The sequence below is a fragment of the Xiphophorus couchianus genome, chromosome 5 (genome assembly GCF_001444195.1).
Source record: "Xiphophorus couchianus chromosome 5, X_couchianus-1.0, whole genome shotgun sequence".
Classification (NCBI taxonomy): Eukaryota; Metazoa; Chordata; class Actinopteri; order Cyprinodontiformes; family Poeciliidae; genus Xiphophorus; species Xiphophorus couchianus.
Genome location: NC_040232.1, coordinates 39,529,326 through 39,542,906, shown reverse-complemented (window position 1 = coordinate 39,542,906; position 13,581 = coordinate 39,529,326). Strand labels below are relative to the sequence as shown.

The following is a 13,581-nucleotide window of genomic DNA, read 5'->3' as shown; positions in this document are numbered from 1 at the left end:
TTGTCTTCTCTTACATAAGACAAAACATATTTAAACAAGTTGATTTATTGTCAAAGAATCCAACAATATCTTGTTTCCTTGTGTACCATCGTTCTTAATATAAATACTAATCAGATTACATGCATGAGGTGATGCACCATACAAACTAGATACAAAATTGAAATATTTCCAAAAAATAAATAAAAAGCAGATGAATAAAGTTCGCAAGGAAAAAAGTAACTTTGTGTTTAATGGGGAAAAAGATGGTCTAAAATCCCACATTTTTAAATTCCAACATGTAATACTTTCCAAATTTGACTCAAACTTGGTTTTGGACCTAAATTTCTCCTATAATGAACTTTTCTAGAATGAGAGCAGATGATGTGGTGTTCCATGCAGGAGGTGAAGCTCTGGGTCTAGTTGTCACTTTGGTCAGTTCATGACCTTGTCTCCGTCCCTACGGACATTTCGTCATCCCACTCTGAATTCTAAAATGCTGAACATATCGTTTAGTTGGACGTTTTATAACTTTGTATTTCACCCTTTGTTTCTTGATTATACATCTGATCGTTGTTTGTCAGATGACTGATCAGAATTCTGATCAATTAGGAACCCTGATCAAACCAAAATAACTCTAAAGTAACCTTCTGCTAGGTGTTATTTATTGAACTCATAGCTTCATATTTATGACAACTGAGTAGATTATAGAAAATGACCAGTTGGTATAAGACATCTCACAGGTTAGTACAAATTGACAGTCTGAAATCTCCCACAGCAAAGGGTTTACATAACCAGCCCCCAGTTTGGCCCCTTGTCAGTGTTTTTAACAACCTTGTTACGATGTGTTGCCCTATCAGGCACAGAATGATGAAATATCTAACATAGCGCTTTTAATTCTCACATTTATCCAGCTTCTTTACGTATGAAAGGCAGCGTTGATGCAGTGCTGTCAGGTGTTTGGACTGAACGTCTCCATGACCTGCAGAGCCAATAAGACAGCGCTGATGGAGCAGCGAAGTCATGACTTATAGTGGAGAAAAAAAGTTTTTATCATTTGTAGATTTACAAATATGTTTGCAAGTTTACTTGCTTAACTTAATTTTTATGGTCATTTTTTTGGTCAACAAATCCAAGCACAACAGATTACATAAGTTCAACTGGGGAACGCACCAATGTTAGAATTTGATATTATTGACAATCGATATTTTCCCTACCGTAAATCTTATCTGGAATTATTATTTTGACTCCACATTAAAATTAAGTAACCATAAATATTATGCTTTGTTGATTTCTTCATGAGCAAACTTACATAAGTATGGGATTGAATACTTATTTACCCCAACTGTGTCTAGGTTTTTTTTGATAAGCATCAATAGTTTTATCTTTAGAATGGCAGAAACAAACACATGATGCTCTTTAATGACCCAACTGAGTGGTTCCATAATGCTGCTTTGTTTCTGGACGCTCACATTTCTGAGATATGGCTGCCAATAGAAGAGCAGATTCAGTTTGGCCTCATGTTTGCAGCAGAATACCAGAAGTCTTGGAAGCTTCCAGGAATGTGCTAAAAGGTAACAGGCTAAGATAGTGTTACTGCCATGAAATGGTTCTAGACTGGACAAGGAGGCAATCCTTCCTTCAAATTGTGTATACTGCGACTCCAATGTGCAGCAAGACACCAAAACATTGCTAAGGGAACTTATGCAGGCATCTCTCACCCAACAGGGTCACCCCGAGATTAATGTTTTTTTCCCCTTTCCAAAAAGTCTTTCCAAGTTAATAAACAGCATTAGCTCACCTTCCTTCAGATCCAGTTAAAATGTATTTATCTATCAAAGGCAACTGGTTTCAGCAGAAGATTCCTCCACGTGGATTCTATTTAAAAGTTTTTGTTCTGTTCTAAACATGAACACTCAAGTGTTTTGTGTAATTGTACATGTTGTAGCAGCATGTAAAAAAATGCTGTAATGCACAAACCAGAATAAAGAAGTGGAAATAAATACAGAAGTTTAAAAAAAGGACACAAATAATTAAAGTCCCATCATTCCATAAAACATTTTCCATCAATAGGTCTTTGTTTTTTTTCTCCTCACAAACAGGAATAAATCCCAAATTGCTTTCTGTTCATCTGGCTGATAAAATATTTACAACTATTTACAGTGTGAACAGAGCGGCACTGAGGACCTGAAGCTCAATGTTTCCACCAAGACTCAGCTTCCTCAGCCAAAACCTTCAGGTGTTTTACATCCAAAGCCTGGTACAAAAAGTAAACATTCAATCACAAATGTTTGATGGTGTCAAGAACTCCTAACAAACAACTTTATAAAACATTCCTTTCCAAAAGCACGTCATCAAATGCTTTGACATAAACAGAAGGATGTCTCTCCAGTTTTACAAACTGCTGCTTCAGAGCGACAGCTGAGCAATGAATCAAGCTATTTCCATCTGGATTTAGAGCTGGAAATATTCCACAGATTGAGGAGAATCTCCTGTGCTTTAAACACCTGGAAATTATTAATGAACATCCCTCTCATGCTATTTACAAACTCAGGATTCCCAACCTGATATTTACATGTAAGCCATAGCTGTGTGAACCCTGCTGAGCTTTGCACATGTGTCAGCGACATGGTGCTAGCGGGGCAGTGGTCAGCAGGACGAGGCACTGATCTTCTCTGAGACCTCGGGGTCCGACTTGGCTACCAGGAAACGCAGTCGACCCCCTCCCAGACGAATCAGGTCCACAGCGCTGTCGGGGTGAGCAAACGGAAGTAAGAGAGGGAGGAGAGGAAGAGTCTGGTTACATGGAGCTCAGCAGAGACGGAGTAACAATAAACAGCACATCACTGTGTGAGCTTGAACCAATCAATCAGCTTAAGAGGTCAACAGCAGAGAGTATGAGGAACACTGAGGGAAGACTGCTCTCTCCACCGCTTCTTTACCTCTGGTAGTCGGCTCCGATCAGACTGGTCCCATTCACTGCCAGGATGCGGTCGCCGATTCTCAGCCTGCCGTCGGATGCAGCCGGCCCGTCGGGGATCAGGGTTCGGATGTAAATACCGGGAGCGTTAAGGGGGGTGTGCTGCCAAATGGAGAGTTAGTTACTGCAGGTCAAGAGGATATAAGTGGGTTTAAAAGGCAGTTTGGCTAAAATACACACTGGTTACTAAAATAAGATCAGATTTAGTTTTGATTCTTTGATTGTTTATAATTGATAATTTATCTAAAAATCTACATTTTAGACATTTTTTACTTGGTAAGATTAGAACTGTGAAATTTCAAATTCCTGCCTGCTGCTTTTAATTTACAGTCAGTCCCAATGTTCAATCAGAAATGAGTAATAACTTCCATACTGCACCGCTTACATTTAGTGACACCCCTGGCTTAAAATACATTCACATTTTATTGCAGCAGTATAATCTCATGACAACAAAATCAGAACAATACAACCCTTTAACTTGAAAAGATTTATCCAGGAAGTAAAAAAAAACAACTGGATCTTGCAGTCACCAAGTCTCCATAACAACCAATAGACGCCTACTTGCCTACCCATGTTCTACCATCACAGTTGTAATCATATGACTTTAACTTGTTCTACAGTTGCAGTATTGTGGTTGTGAACCTCTAAGTAACAAGCAGTCCAGCTGAGCTTGGTGTAAAACAAAATAATTATATGGAAAAGTACAATATGTCCACAGTTTGTGACATTAATCACACTTCTTCCAGTATGTAGCGTCCTGAAGAAGCTCATTTCAAATTACAATATTTTTCAAGAGAAGAATTTATGTTTGTGATGCTATGAATTCTGTGCCATGCAGTCACCTGAAAAAGTAATACTTAATTTTTTTTAATCATAATTTTGTATTATCATCACAATAGAACTAAAACATTTTGTGATAAAATTCTGAATCTATATCGCTCACTCCTAAGTGTCGCTTGGTCCTACAGTTGGACTGTGATCCAAAACTCATGACCAGATCAACACAAATTGATCCAGAAGGTAAAGAAGTGAGCCGTCTTCCAGAGTGAGGGAGGCAGAACTCAAAGATCCGACTCTGCTCCAACTTAACACTAAATGCCTTCCTGTTGGTAAAGAGAGGCTTCATGAAGAATTGACAGCAGTGGTAACAATAATGTAGCACCACTGGTTTTATCAGTCATTTCTCATATTTTGTCCACTGAAGAAGCATACACATTTAAAGGTTATACTTTTCAGTGTGAGATTCTGAAAAAAAAATGATTTTAAGGGTTTCTGTACATCATTTATATGCTGTAAATGCCTTTGCCTTGTAGCTCTGCAGCACTTTCACAAAATCAACTGTATCTTATACTAATATGATGCTCTAAAATTTTAAAATTTTTAAAAATCAGATATCAGATACTTCCTAACAGTAACAGACCACAGAAGATTTGATCTGGAAACTTACCAGGCCGTCTATGAGTCCCATTCCCAGTCCGTAGGGTCCCTTGTCGAGTTCCACTACAAACACCACACACAAATCATCAGCAAGGGAAGGAGCGCCGGGGGAGGAGACAGGGAAAGGAAACTCACAGCCACTAATACATCCTGCAGAGGATACACACACACACACACCCGCACGCACACAGACATACACACACAACCAAAGGCACAAAAACACACAGAGCAGTTTGCTGTGGGGTTTGACAAACATCAGACAACTCATCAGAAGGGTTGCTGTTGACCTAGAACAACACAAATGAGAGTCTATAGCCATCACTACTGTAACACAATTCACACAGTCGACCTCTCCACACCCTGCAGCACAACCTGACAGCTGAGATCAGAAGAGTGACGGATTCTATTGGCTCGTTTTGACTCCGAGGTTTAACACAAACACACAGCTATCAAAGTCCAGGTTCCAGAGTGCAACTAACGCCCTACCCATGATTTCAATAGAACATACAAATATCTGATTAATTTATATAACGGATTTAAATAGTGAGGGTAGTGTCTGATCACTTCACCCAATGGTAATTAGGGTTAAGTTTCTGCTGCTGTTAGTGTGTCAGCTGCCAGTTGGGGGAAATTTAGGAAAAATTTCCAAGTACAAAACAGTTCAGTTGCACTGAGAAGGCACAAATCCAAAATCAAGCTCTACCAGTAAAGATAATTGGCCAGTAGGGGGAGACAAACCCTAAAAGTAGTGATGAAAATCCAATTTCATTCCGAATATGGCCAGGCACCAATTTATTGGCAACGAGAAAAATAAAATGTGGCAAAAAAGCAAAGAATTCAAATCTAAAAGTACTTTCTTGACCCCCAAAGGGAAATTAAAAGCTACCAAACCTAATCAAACACATTTTCCTTAATTTATTACATACAAACATTTGATCTAGCTTCAACTCAATTCAGAAAATAAGTTACAAAATATTTGAACACAGTAAAAATAAACTCCATTGTCTGTCTGATGTGTTATTCTGTAGCAGATAATGTTCTGAAACCAGTGAAATGTGAAGACTCACATTTCCATCCAAATCTAAACGGTTTCTTTCAGCATCTCTAATTAGCCTGCAGCTGTTCAAGTGTGACATTTTGTTCCATTTTTTCCTTCATTACCTGACTTGTCTGTTACTGCAATTTTAATTTTGTTATTAGAATTTCAACACTAATATGAATGATTTTCAAAAATCTGAATATAGGGTAGCTGAGCATCAGCACCCTATATTCAGCTATTAACCCTGAAAAACATCCAGTACAGCCAACTGTCCTCACAGGTCACATAATAAATATTGCCCAGCTGTGTGTTTTAATCTCTGCTCTGTGATGAGTTCTGTAATAAAACAAAGCAATATTCTAACCTCTGAACATCTCATGGATCACTGCTGAATCCATCACCAACAGTGATGGAAGAGTTTTCATGAATTCTGATTCACTAAACTTTCAGGCCAGCCAAGCAGAGTTTTAAGGAGGAAACCAAGAGACCCAGGGCAACTCTGTAGGAGCTGCAGAGATCTACGACTCGGGCAGAAATTTCAGTCTCTAAATGTGCAAACCTGATTGAGATGGGAGACAATCACTTGCAGCTTTAATTATGCCAAATGTGGTTCTGCAAAGTATTGTCTCAAAAGGGCTGTATACAAATATATGCTGCACTTATTAGTTTACTTGTTCAAAGTTTTGAAAACCATTTATTTTCCTTACATTTGTTTATTATGTTGTACTGAATGTATCACTTTACATTCAAATAAAATATGTCAAACTCTGAAAACATTCCAAGGGTATGAATAATTTTGCATGGAAGTATGAATGGTCAGTGTGAAAGAATGGCTTCTACTGTATGTTATGTTTTTATTCACCCTGGACTTTGTGCTTGGTCCTACCTTCCAGTCCATTTGTGAGGAGTCCGTTTGTCTTTTTACATTCTGCTAGAGTTCTGGCTGAGCAGCCATTAGCCTGAATGCTGGTGCAGAGAATGGGCCCCGCTACACCTCCCCCCTCTGGGTACAGGGGGGTGTTGGGTGGGGTCAGGAGGCAGGATGGGTCCGAATTGGCTGCACGAGGATGGTGAATGGTTCCGTTCCTTCTGAGGCTGTGGGTTTGTGTCTGGCCCGGGGGCCGGTCTCGTCCCCTCTCCTCTGCTGCCGTCTCATCCCCGGCGCCCCCCCCAGAGCGGGGGCTGCTGTGGGCCGGAGGCAGCAGCTCCCTCTGGGTTGTCAAAGCAATGACAGACTTTAGAGGACAAACTTAATGATATGACAGATGGAATTGAGTTTGTCTCTCACCACTGATACAGGATGCACTTTGTTTCTAAAAATAAGACGTCAGTTGATATGATTAAAGTTTCAATTTATAATCCTTTTATTTACAAACCTTCCTCTTAGTGCATCAGGGACTGTATGATTCTCTGGTGTACATAGAAGGTGTTCTAACACCGAAGATTATGGTCTAGTCAGCTGTTCCCAATAATTAGACATCCCAAAGTCTAATCAGATTAACCATGATTTAACCATGTCTAGGTTTGTGTGAGTGCATGTGTATGTGAGCCGGAGAAAAAGGTTTTGTCTTTTGATTGAGAAGTTCTTTATAATCCCACAACTACTGCAGCTGCTGGGTCACATGACCTGGATTAGTGGGAGGCGTTCTTACACATGGATTTTTCTGACCTGGATGTCCGGCCAGTCGGCCGTGTTGGTTCCATTGGACTGTGTGTGCACACTGGGAGTGGTGGTGTGAGTTTGAGTCTTGGTCCTCAGACCCCACAGGTAGTGTCGGACATAGAGCAGCTGTCTGTAGATGCTGTCCTCCACACACTCGCTGTCCAGGTCCACTCTGAACCCTGAGCTGGGCAGGACGATGGGCGGGTGGTTCTCAAAGCTTTCCAGGAGGTCAACTGAACACGCAACAAAAACATACAGTTAAGCACAAAATTATTCATACCTCTTTACAATATTTTTGTTCTGACTGGAAGATATTTTAGAGAGACCCAGTCAGAGTCCTAACTTAAATCTCAGAGTGGTCAGAATACTTCGAAGACCTCCTCAATCCCACCAACATGCCTTCCTGTGAGGAAGCGGAGCCTGGGGTCTCTGGTGTTGAAGTCACTGAGGTGGTTAAAGATCTCCTCAGTGGCAAGGCCTCAAAGGGGGATGAGATTCTACCTTAAAGCTCTGGATGTTGTACGGTTGAGTACAACACTCTAGAGAGGAGTGTCCGTCAGATAGTCAAACCTCTGATCCAGGAAGAGCAGTGTGGTTTTCGTCCTGGTCATGGAACACTGGACCAGCTCTACAGGGTCTTGCAGGGTACCTGGGAGTTCGCTCAACTGGCTACATGTGCTTTGTGGACTTGAAGAAGGAATTTGACCGTGCCCTTCGGGGACGTTCCTACGTTCCTACACTCATTTATAGTCACAAGTTTTGTGTTATGATCGTACAAACAAGATCACTGACACAAAAGGCCAAGCCAGTTGAGGTGCCTCGGTCATCTGGTCAAGATGCTTCCTGACCACCTGGTGAGGTGTTCAGGGTACGCTCCACTGGGAAGAGACCCAGAGGAAGACCCAGGACACACTAGAGGGAACGCCTTGTGATTCCCTGTAGAAGCTGGAGCTGTGGCTGGACAGAGAGAAGTGTGGACTTCCCTTCTTAGGCTGCTGCTTCTGTGACCAGACCCCAGATCAGCAGAAACAAATGGATGGATTTAATTCTATATAAATATATATGAAGAGCTAACACTTATTTTATTGTATTGATTATTCTGACGTTGAATCATAAAAAATTGGCACGTTCTTTCAACCACTTGAGTCCTTTTTTTTACACAGTATTAGAAATATAAAAAAGGAACTGAAGCATTTATTTGAATGTATAAGAAAATGGATTGACGCCATTTTATTGGCGACAATCCAATAATAGCATTAGTTTAGTAAATGGCTTGGTCGTTTGAAGCAAAAGATGCATCTTCTGCTAAAAATTACTTCTAACATTGATAACATCAACATGTGAAAAACTCAGCCCTTTCTGCTCGACTTAACATCAGTACAGTAGTCTGCTGACAATTTTATTTGATTAACCACTTAATAATTGGATAGCAAAAAGTGCCTAAGAGGCTTTTTTTTCTCAGAACTGGAACCAGAAGAAGCTAAAACTATACCACTTGAAGAGTTCTGGGTAAAACATATTATGAAGAGTAAATGGTTCTTTTTTTAAATCTACACGCAGAATGTTAAGATTTTTTATACACTTTTGGTTTATTACTACTCTGAGTATGTTGGTTTTTCAGCAATGGACGTTTTGAGTATATACTTCAGTTAACGATTAATCTATTACTAATTTAGTTGATGATTATTTCAATAATTAATTCATCATGTTTTATTGTTTCAAGCCCTAACATATACAAATATATACAGTACAGACCAAAGGTTTGGACACACCTTCTAATTCAATGGGTTTTCTTTATTTTCATGACTATTTATAAGGCAAGAAATCCCACTTATTAACCTGACAGGACACACCTATGAAGTGAAAACCATTTCAGGTGACGACCTCTTGAAGCTCATCAAGAAAATGCAGAGTGTGTGCAAAGCAGTAATCACAGCAAAAGGTTGCTACTTTGAAGAAACTAGACTATAAGGGCTATTTTCAGTTGTTTTACACTTTTTTGTTTAGTGCATATTTCCACATGTGTTATTCATAGTTTTGATGCCTTCAGTGTGAATCTACAATGTCAATAGTCATGAAAATAAAGGAAACTCATTGAATTAAAAGGTGTGTCCAAACTTTTGGTCTGTACTGTAGATAATGTAAGTATGGCTATCAGCTTCTTCAACCTGTTATCCAAAAAATAAAGCCAACTGCCATCATTCAGAAATGATGAGCGCAATCATTTAACAATAATGGGCCTTTATGTCATCGTTACTTGGTGGAGTCACACTTGTACCTGATCTATAGATATAAGCTTCGTCCTCACTGCTGGGCTGCCATACTGGGACAGGACCTATCTCTGCTGTCAGCTGGTACTGGGTGAGGATCCTGTGGAGCTGGACTGGTTTCAGAGATGGGTGCTCACTGGACAACACTCGCCAACTCAACTGCAGACAAAGCAGGGAAAAAAATAATCTGACTTTATTCAGATTAAAGTCAGATTATTTAATCTGAACCTTTTGTTTACCTTAAACAAAAAGTTTAAGATAAACTTTATGTGTACCTTAAAGATGACAAACATGAGGTTCTTGAGATGCTGCCTGACTTGTTTAGGACTAATAATGATGTGGTACGTTTCTTCAAACAATACCTCGATTAAGTATGAGCATGCTTTTGTGTGGGTCACCTGTGTGAGCTGCTGTGGGGGCGTGGCCACTATGGACACAGTACTGTTGAGTTTGGTGAAGAACTTTTCAGCCAGATGTCCCAGACCGGACTTAGTTGCCCATTCCATCAGCATTCGCAAACACGCCTGGATTTGCAGTGACTTTGAACGCTGGAACCAACCTCGGGCTGGACCTGTTCGCACGCACGCACGCACGCACGCACACACACCCACACCCACACCCACACACACACACACACACACACACACACACACACACACACACACACACACACACACACACAGTTGGACACTACATCAAATTCTGTGCACCAGAAAGAGGCAGAATAAAACACAAACTTGTGCTTATGTAAATTTCTGTCTTGGCGTGTTGCTCTGTATCACAATAGACATACATTTTCAATTAAGCTTTGATTGAAGAAAGTGAAACAATAGCAACACCCACTAACCGCTTACAGCCTTAAATGTGGTGTTGCACAAGGCCTCAGCTGGCTGCAGAGAAGACCAGCTCCAGTCTGCAGCTCTGCTGTACTGGTGCTATCAAACACTGATAGCAGCCAATAGACTTTTTGTTTCACCACAAAGTGAAATAGATGGCTAACTTTGCAGTAACAATAACACATTTATGGTATCTGGGCTAATCATTGTGAAGCTGCATGACAGAGGGTTCCCGTTCCTCTAGGAAAGCTTGCAGTGTTCTGTAAGAGAAGAAAAACCATGCAACAAAAGCATCTCCCTGAAAAAAATTCCAGGCTTCAAATTTTGTGGATGCAACAAAAAAACAGAACAATACACTGTGCAATGTAAATAAAAATAGCTTGGACTGAAACACATGGTCAGCTATGATTCCCCAACTTCAATGCGTTCAACCACTGAAAGCAGCCAATAGACTTTTTTGAGATAAATGATGTCCTCTGTGCTTGGTGTTCATACTCAGAAGAAGTGATAGCTACTGTACTGTACTTTAGCAATTACAAAAAGCAGGTTCTACACAATTAGCCAGAATATATATGCCACACAGAATGATCTCCTTACAACAGCTTTGGATGAAGGAGATGAAAATCAGGGATAGGAGATGGAGACCAGTCCTGATTTGTTTTTTTCCTGGTATTGGGCTCAGTCTTGGAATGTTATGCCTCGGTTTTGTTCTTGTTTTGTTAGGCTTTGAGAAATTAGGTTCAGCTCTTCCTCCACTTGTTTCTCCTCATCTTTGTCACCTCTTATGATTTCTACATTCCGATTGATTTCAACATGTTCTGGTTTAAAATAAAAAGGCTTAATGACATTACTCATAGCTGTTTTGGCAGGAGAAAGGTAATTCAGTTAGACCTATAGATGTCATTTACCCAGAATGCATCGCAGCACGAACAACATGGCAATGTTTGTGTGACAATATTTTATTAAAATTCATAAAAACTAAACAACCTGCAGTATTATTACTGTGTTGATTTTACATCCAAGATAAATATTTCTCAACTAAATTCTATTGTAACAACTAATTATGGATCCCTTTAAGATGCAAACAAAGATTTGAAAGAATAATATTTCTGTTTTGACTTTGGTATAAATTATTGGGCACAAACAAACATGATCTAAACTCCTCTAAGCCTAAGGACATCTCAGCGGCGTGACTTCTGTGTGTGATGGGCAAAGACACAGAACAGAACCATCACAGAAGAGGCCCATTCAAATGTATTAAATTGGGCTCAACTTGGTTAAAATTTGAACTCAGGGCTTGTATTGACTGTAACTTTCTGTTTTTGTTCACCTTCTAATCTTAATTTCAGCCAGATATATTTTGCCTGCTGTAAAGAATTCTCCAGAAAGCTTGACATTTGAGAGGAATTGTCCAGAGTGTGCCACAAAACCAACAGTCTCCTCCTCATAGTGACCTCTCTGTAACCAAATCAGACACTTCCTCCATCTTAGGTTTCTGAAGTAACCCAAACTCAAGACAAAGTAAACTGACATCTCACCCAACAGGTTAGTCTTTTCTGTTTCTAGCACCATAACAATTTCTCAAGACCCCACTTCTGTTTTTATTTCCTTATATTTTCTCTCCAAACTTGGAGCTGGGCCAGGAAATTAGATTCCACCTATGCACAGAAACCTTGAGTTTACCTTTCAGAGAGAAGAATAGGCAAACATATTTTGTGAATGTTTATGAATGAAACTCTGAATGTTCATTTTCAATTAATTTAGGAATTTCCTTTCAAGTAGTTAGACTTCATGATTGTTTGTGTAGATTTATGTTCTGCTTCTTAATCATTGAACTATGTGATTACTAACAAAATATTTATTACACCGTTCATAGAGTACACAGCTAATTTAAAGACCCGATATTGTGCCAGTTTTATGCAAATACCAATGATGCTTATAGTGCCTCACAGTCCTAGGCAGATCACATCACAATTTGGTTTTCATCCAACCCACTACACTCCCAGAGTAGTATTACTGCCTGTAACAACCCGTTCCTCTAGGAAATTGACCAGAGTCTAGTAGGGCTTTACACTGGAGAACAATACAGACGAGGACATGGAGAAGAAGGTGGACATCATAAGTTACATCAACTTCTGCAGGGATGTTGGGATACCAGTGAGGATTACACATTGTTTTCCAAAAAATAATCCATGGATCACCCATGGCATAAAGGAGCTTCTCAATCATGAAAAGCGGCTTTTGAGAAAAAAGAGGAGCTGAATTTTGTTCTATAAGACCTGAAGAAGAGACAGAAACAGTCAAATATAGATAATAAAAAATGGGTATTGACTTCTCCCTGATTTTGTGGATAACAGCTTACCTTACTAAGAGACCGCAGATTGTCCAACTGCAAAAATGTCTAGGGAATCATTTAGAGCAACACATTAGCCTGCGGTACAATCTGGACCCATTTCTGTTCACTCTATACCCAGGAAATTGTAAATATATCTCAGAGACCTGTCACATTGAAAACTATTCTGACAGCAACTATTGTTCTGGTGTTTCACACTGTCGATGCAAACCTCCGACCGAATGCTGACCGTTTCTCTCTTCCTTATTGCTGTTCATTCTTCATGGAGACGAGCTGCTAAATCACAGCTGTCAATCAAATCACTTCCGTGCAATACTTGGCTCAGTACTGAAGAACAATACAGAACAATATAGAGTACTACCCCTGAATACTACTACCCCTGAAGTAGGTACAAAAATCTAAGAACAGTCAGGCAGAGCCACTTCAGATTTGCTAATAGAAATGAATCTGGCAGTGATGGACCGGGACCGAACCGGTTAGAGTAGAACTAGTGGAGAAGTACCTTTACTGTTGCAGAAAAACTGTTTATCTGCCATTATTAGCAGACATACTGACTAGCTTGAGCAATCATGGACGGTTCCATTACGCTTCGCTCTGCTGTAACGTATCAGAGATAAAGAGGGAGGGTAAGCAGCATGTACACAAGGGAGACTGGCAGCACTAAGACCCTCCTCCTGGTTCTGATTGCTTGTTTCTGACAGTGATGGATTTCCTCTGCAGTTAAAACTGGGAGCACTGGGAGAGCAGAAGAGCTTGATTTTTTTTTTTTCACAGATTATCTTATACTGTCGAGACATAATGATAATTTGAACAAATATATATATATATATATATATATATATATACTGTATATATATACGTATATATATATATATAACGTTTTTTTTAGTAAAGGTTACATACTGCAGCTTAATACTTCCAAAGCACAAGAAATATTGTTGGACTTCTGAAGATAGAAATTCCCCACCCTCTGCTTTTCCTCCTTGAAGTAGTGCAGAACAAGTGATTGGTGAAATACTTGCAACTG

At 39.7% G+C, this 13,581-nt stretch overlaps 1 protein-coding gene across 7 annotated transcripts in view; it reads right to left on the bottom strand.

The window, feature by feature from the left end:
* Window positions 1-29: 29 nt before the first annotated feature.
* radil (Ras association and DIL domains) overlaps window positions 30-13,581 on the bottom strand; it is a 33,891-nt gene continuing 20,339 nt past the window's right edge. For 2 of the 7 annotated variants that reach the window (XM_028017069.1, XM_028017074.1), the window contains 7 exons: window positions 9,764-9,936; window positions 9,374-9,524; window positions 7,102-7,328; window positions 6,319-6,643; window positions 4,404-4,543; window positions 2,919-3,058; window positions 30-2,725 (listed from right to left, as the gene is read on the bottom strand). In XM_028017069.1, the coding sequence (XP_027872870.1) occupies window positions 2,626-2,725; window positions 2,919-3,058; window positions 4,404-4,543; window positions 6,319-6,643; window positions 7,102-7,328; window positions 9,374-9,524; window positions 9,764-9,936 (1,256 nt within the window). In that variant the 3' untranslated portion in view covers window positions 30-2,625. The remainder of the gene's footprint in view (window positions 2,726-2,918; window positions 3,059-4,403; window positions 4,544-6,318; window positions 6,644-7,101; window positions 7,329-9,373; window positions 9,525-9,763; window positions 9,937-13,581) is intronic. The other 5 variants (XM_028017072.1, XM_028017075.1, XM_028017071.1 and 2 more) reach the window with 5 other exon arrangements.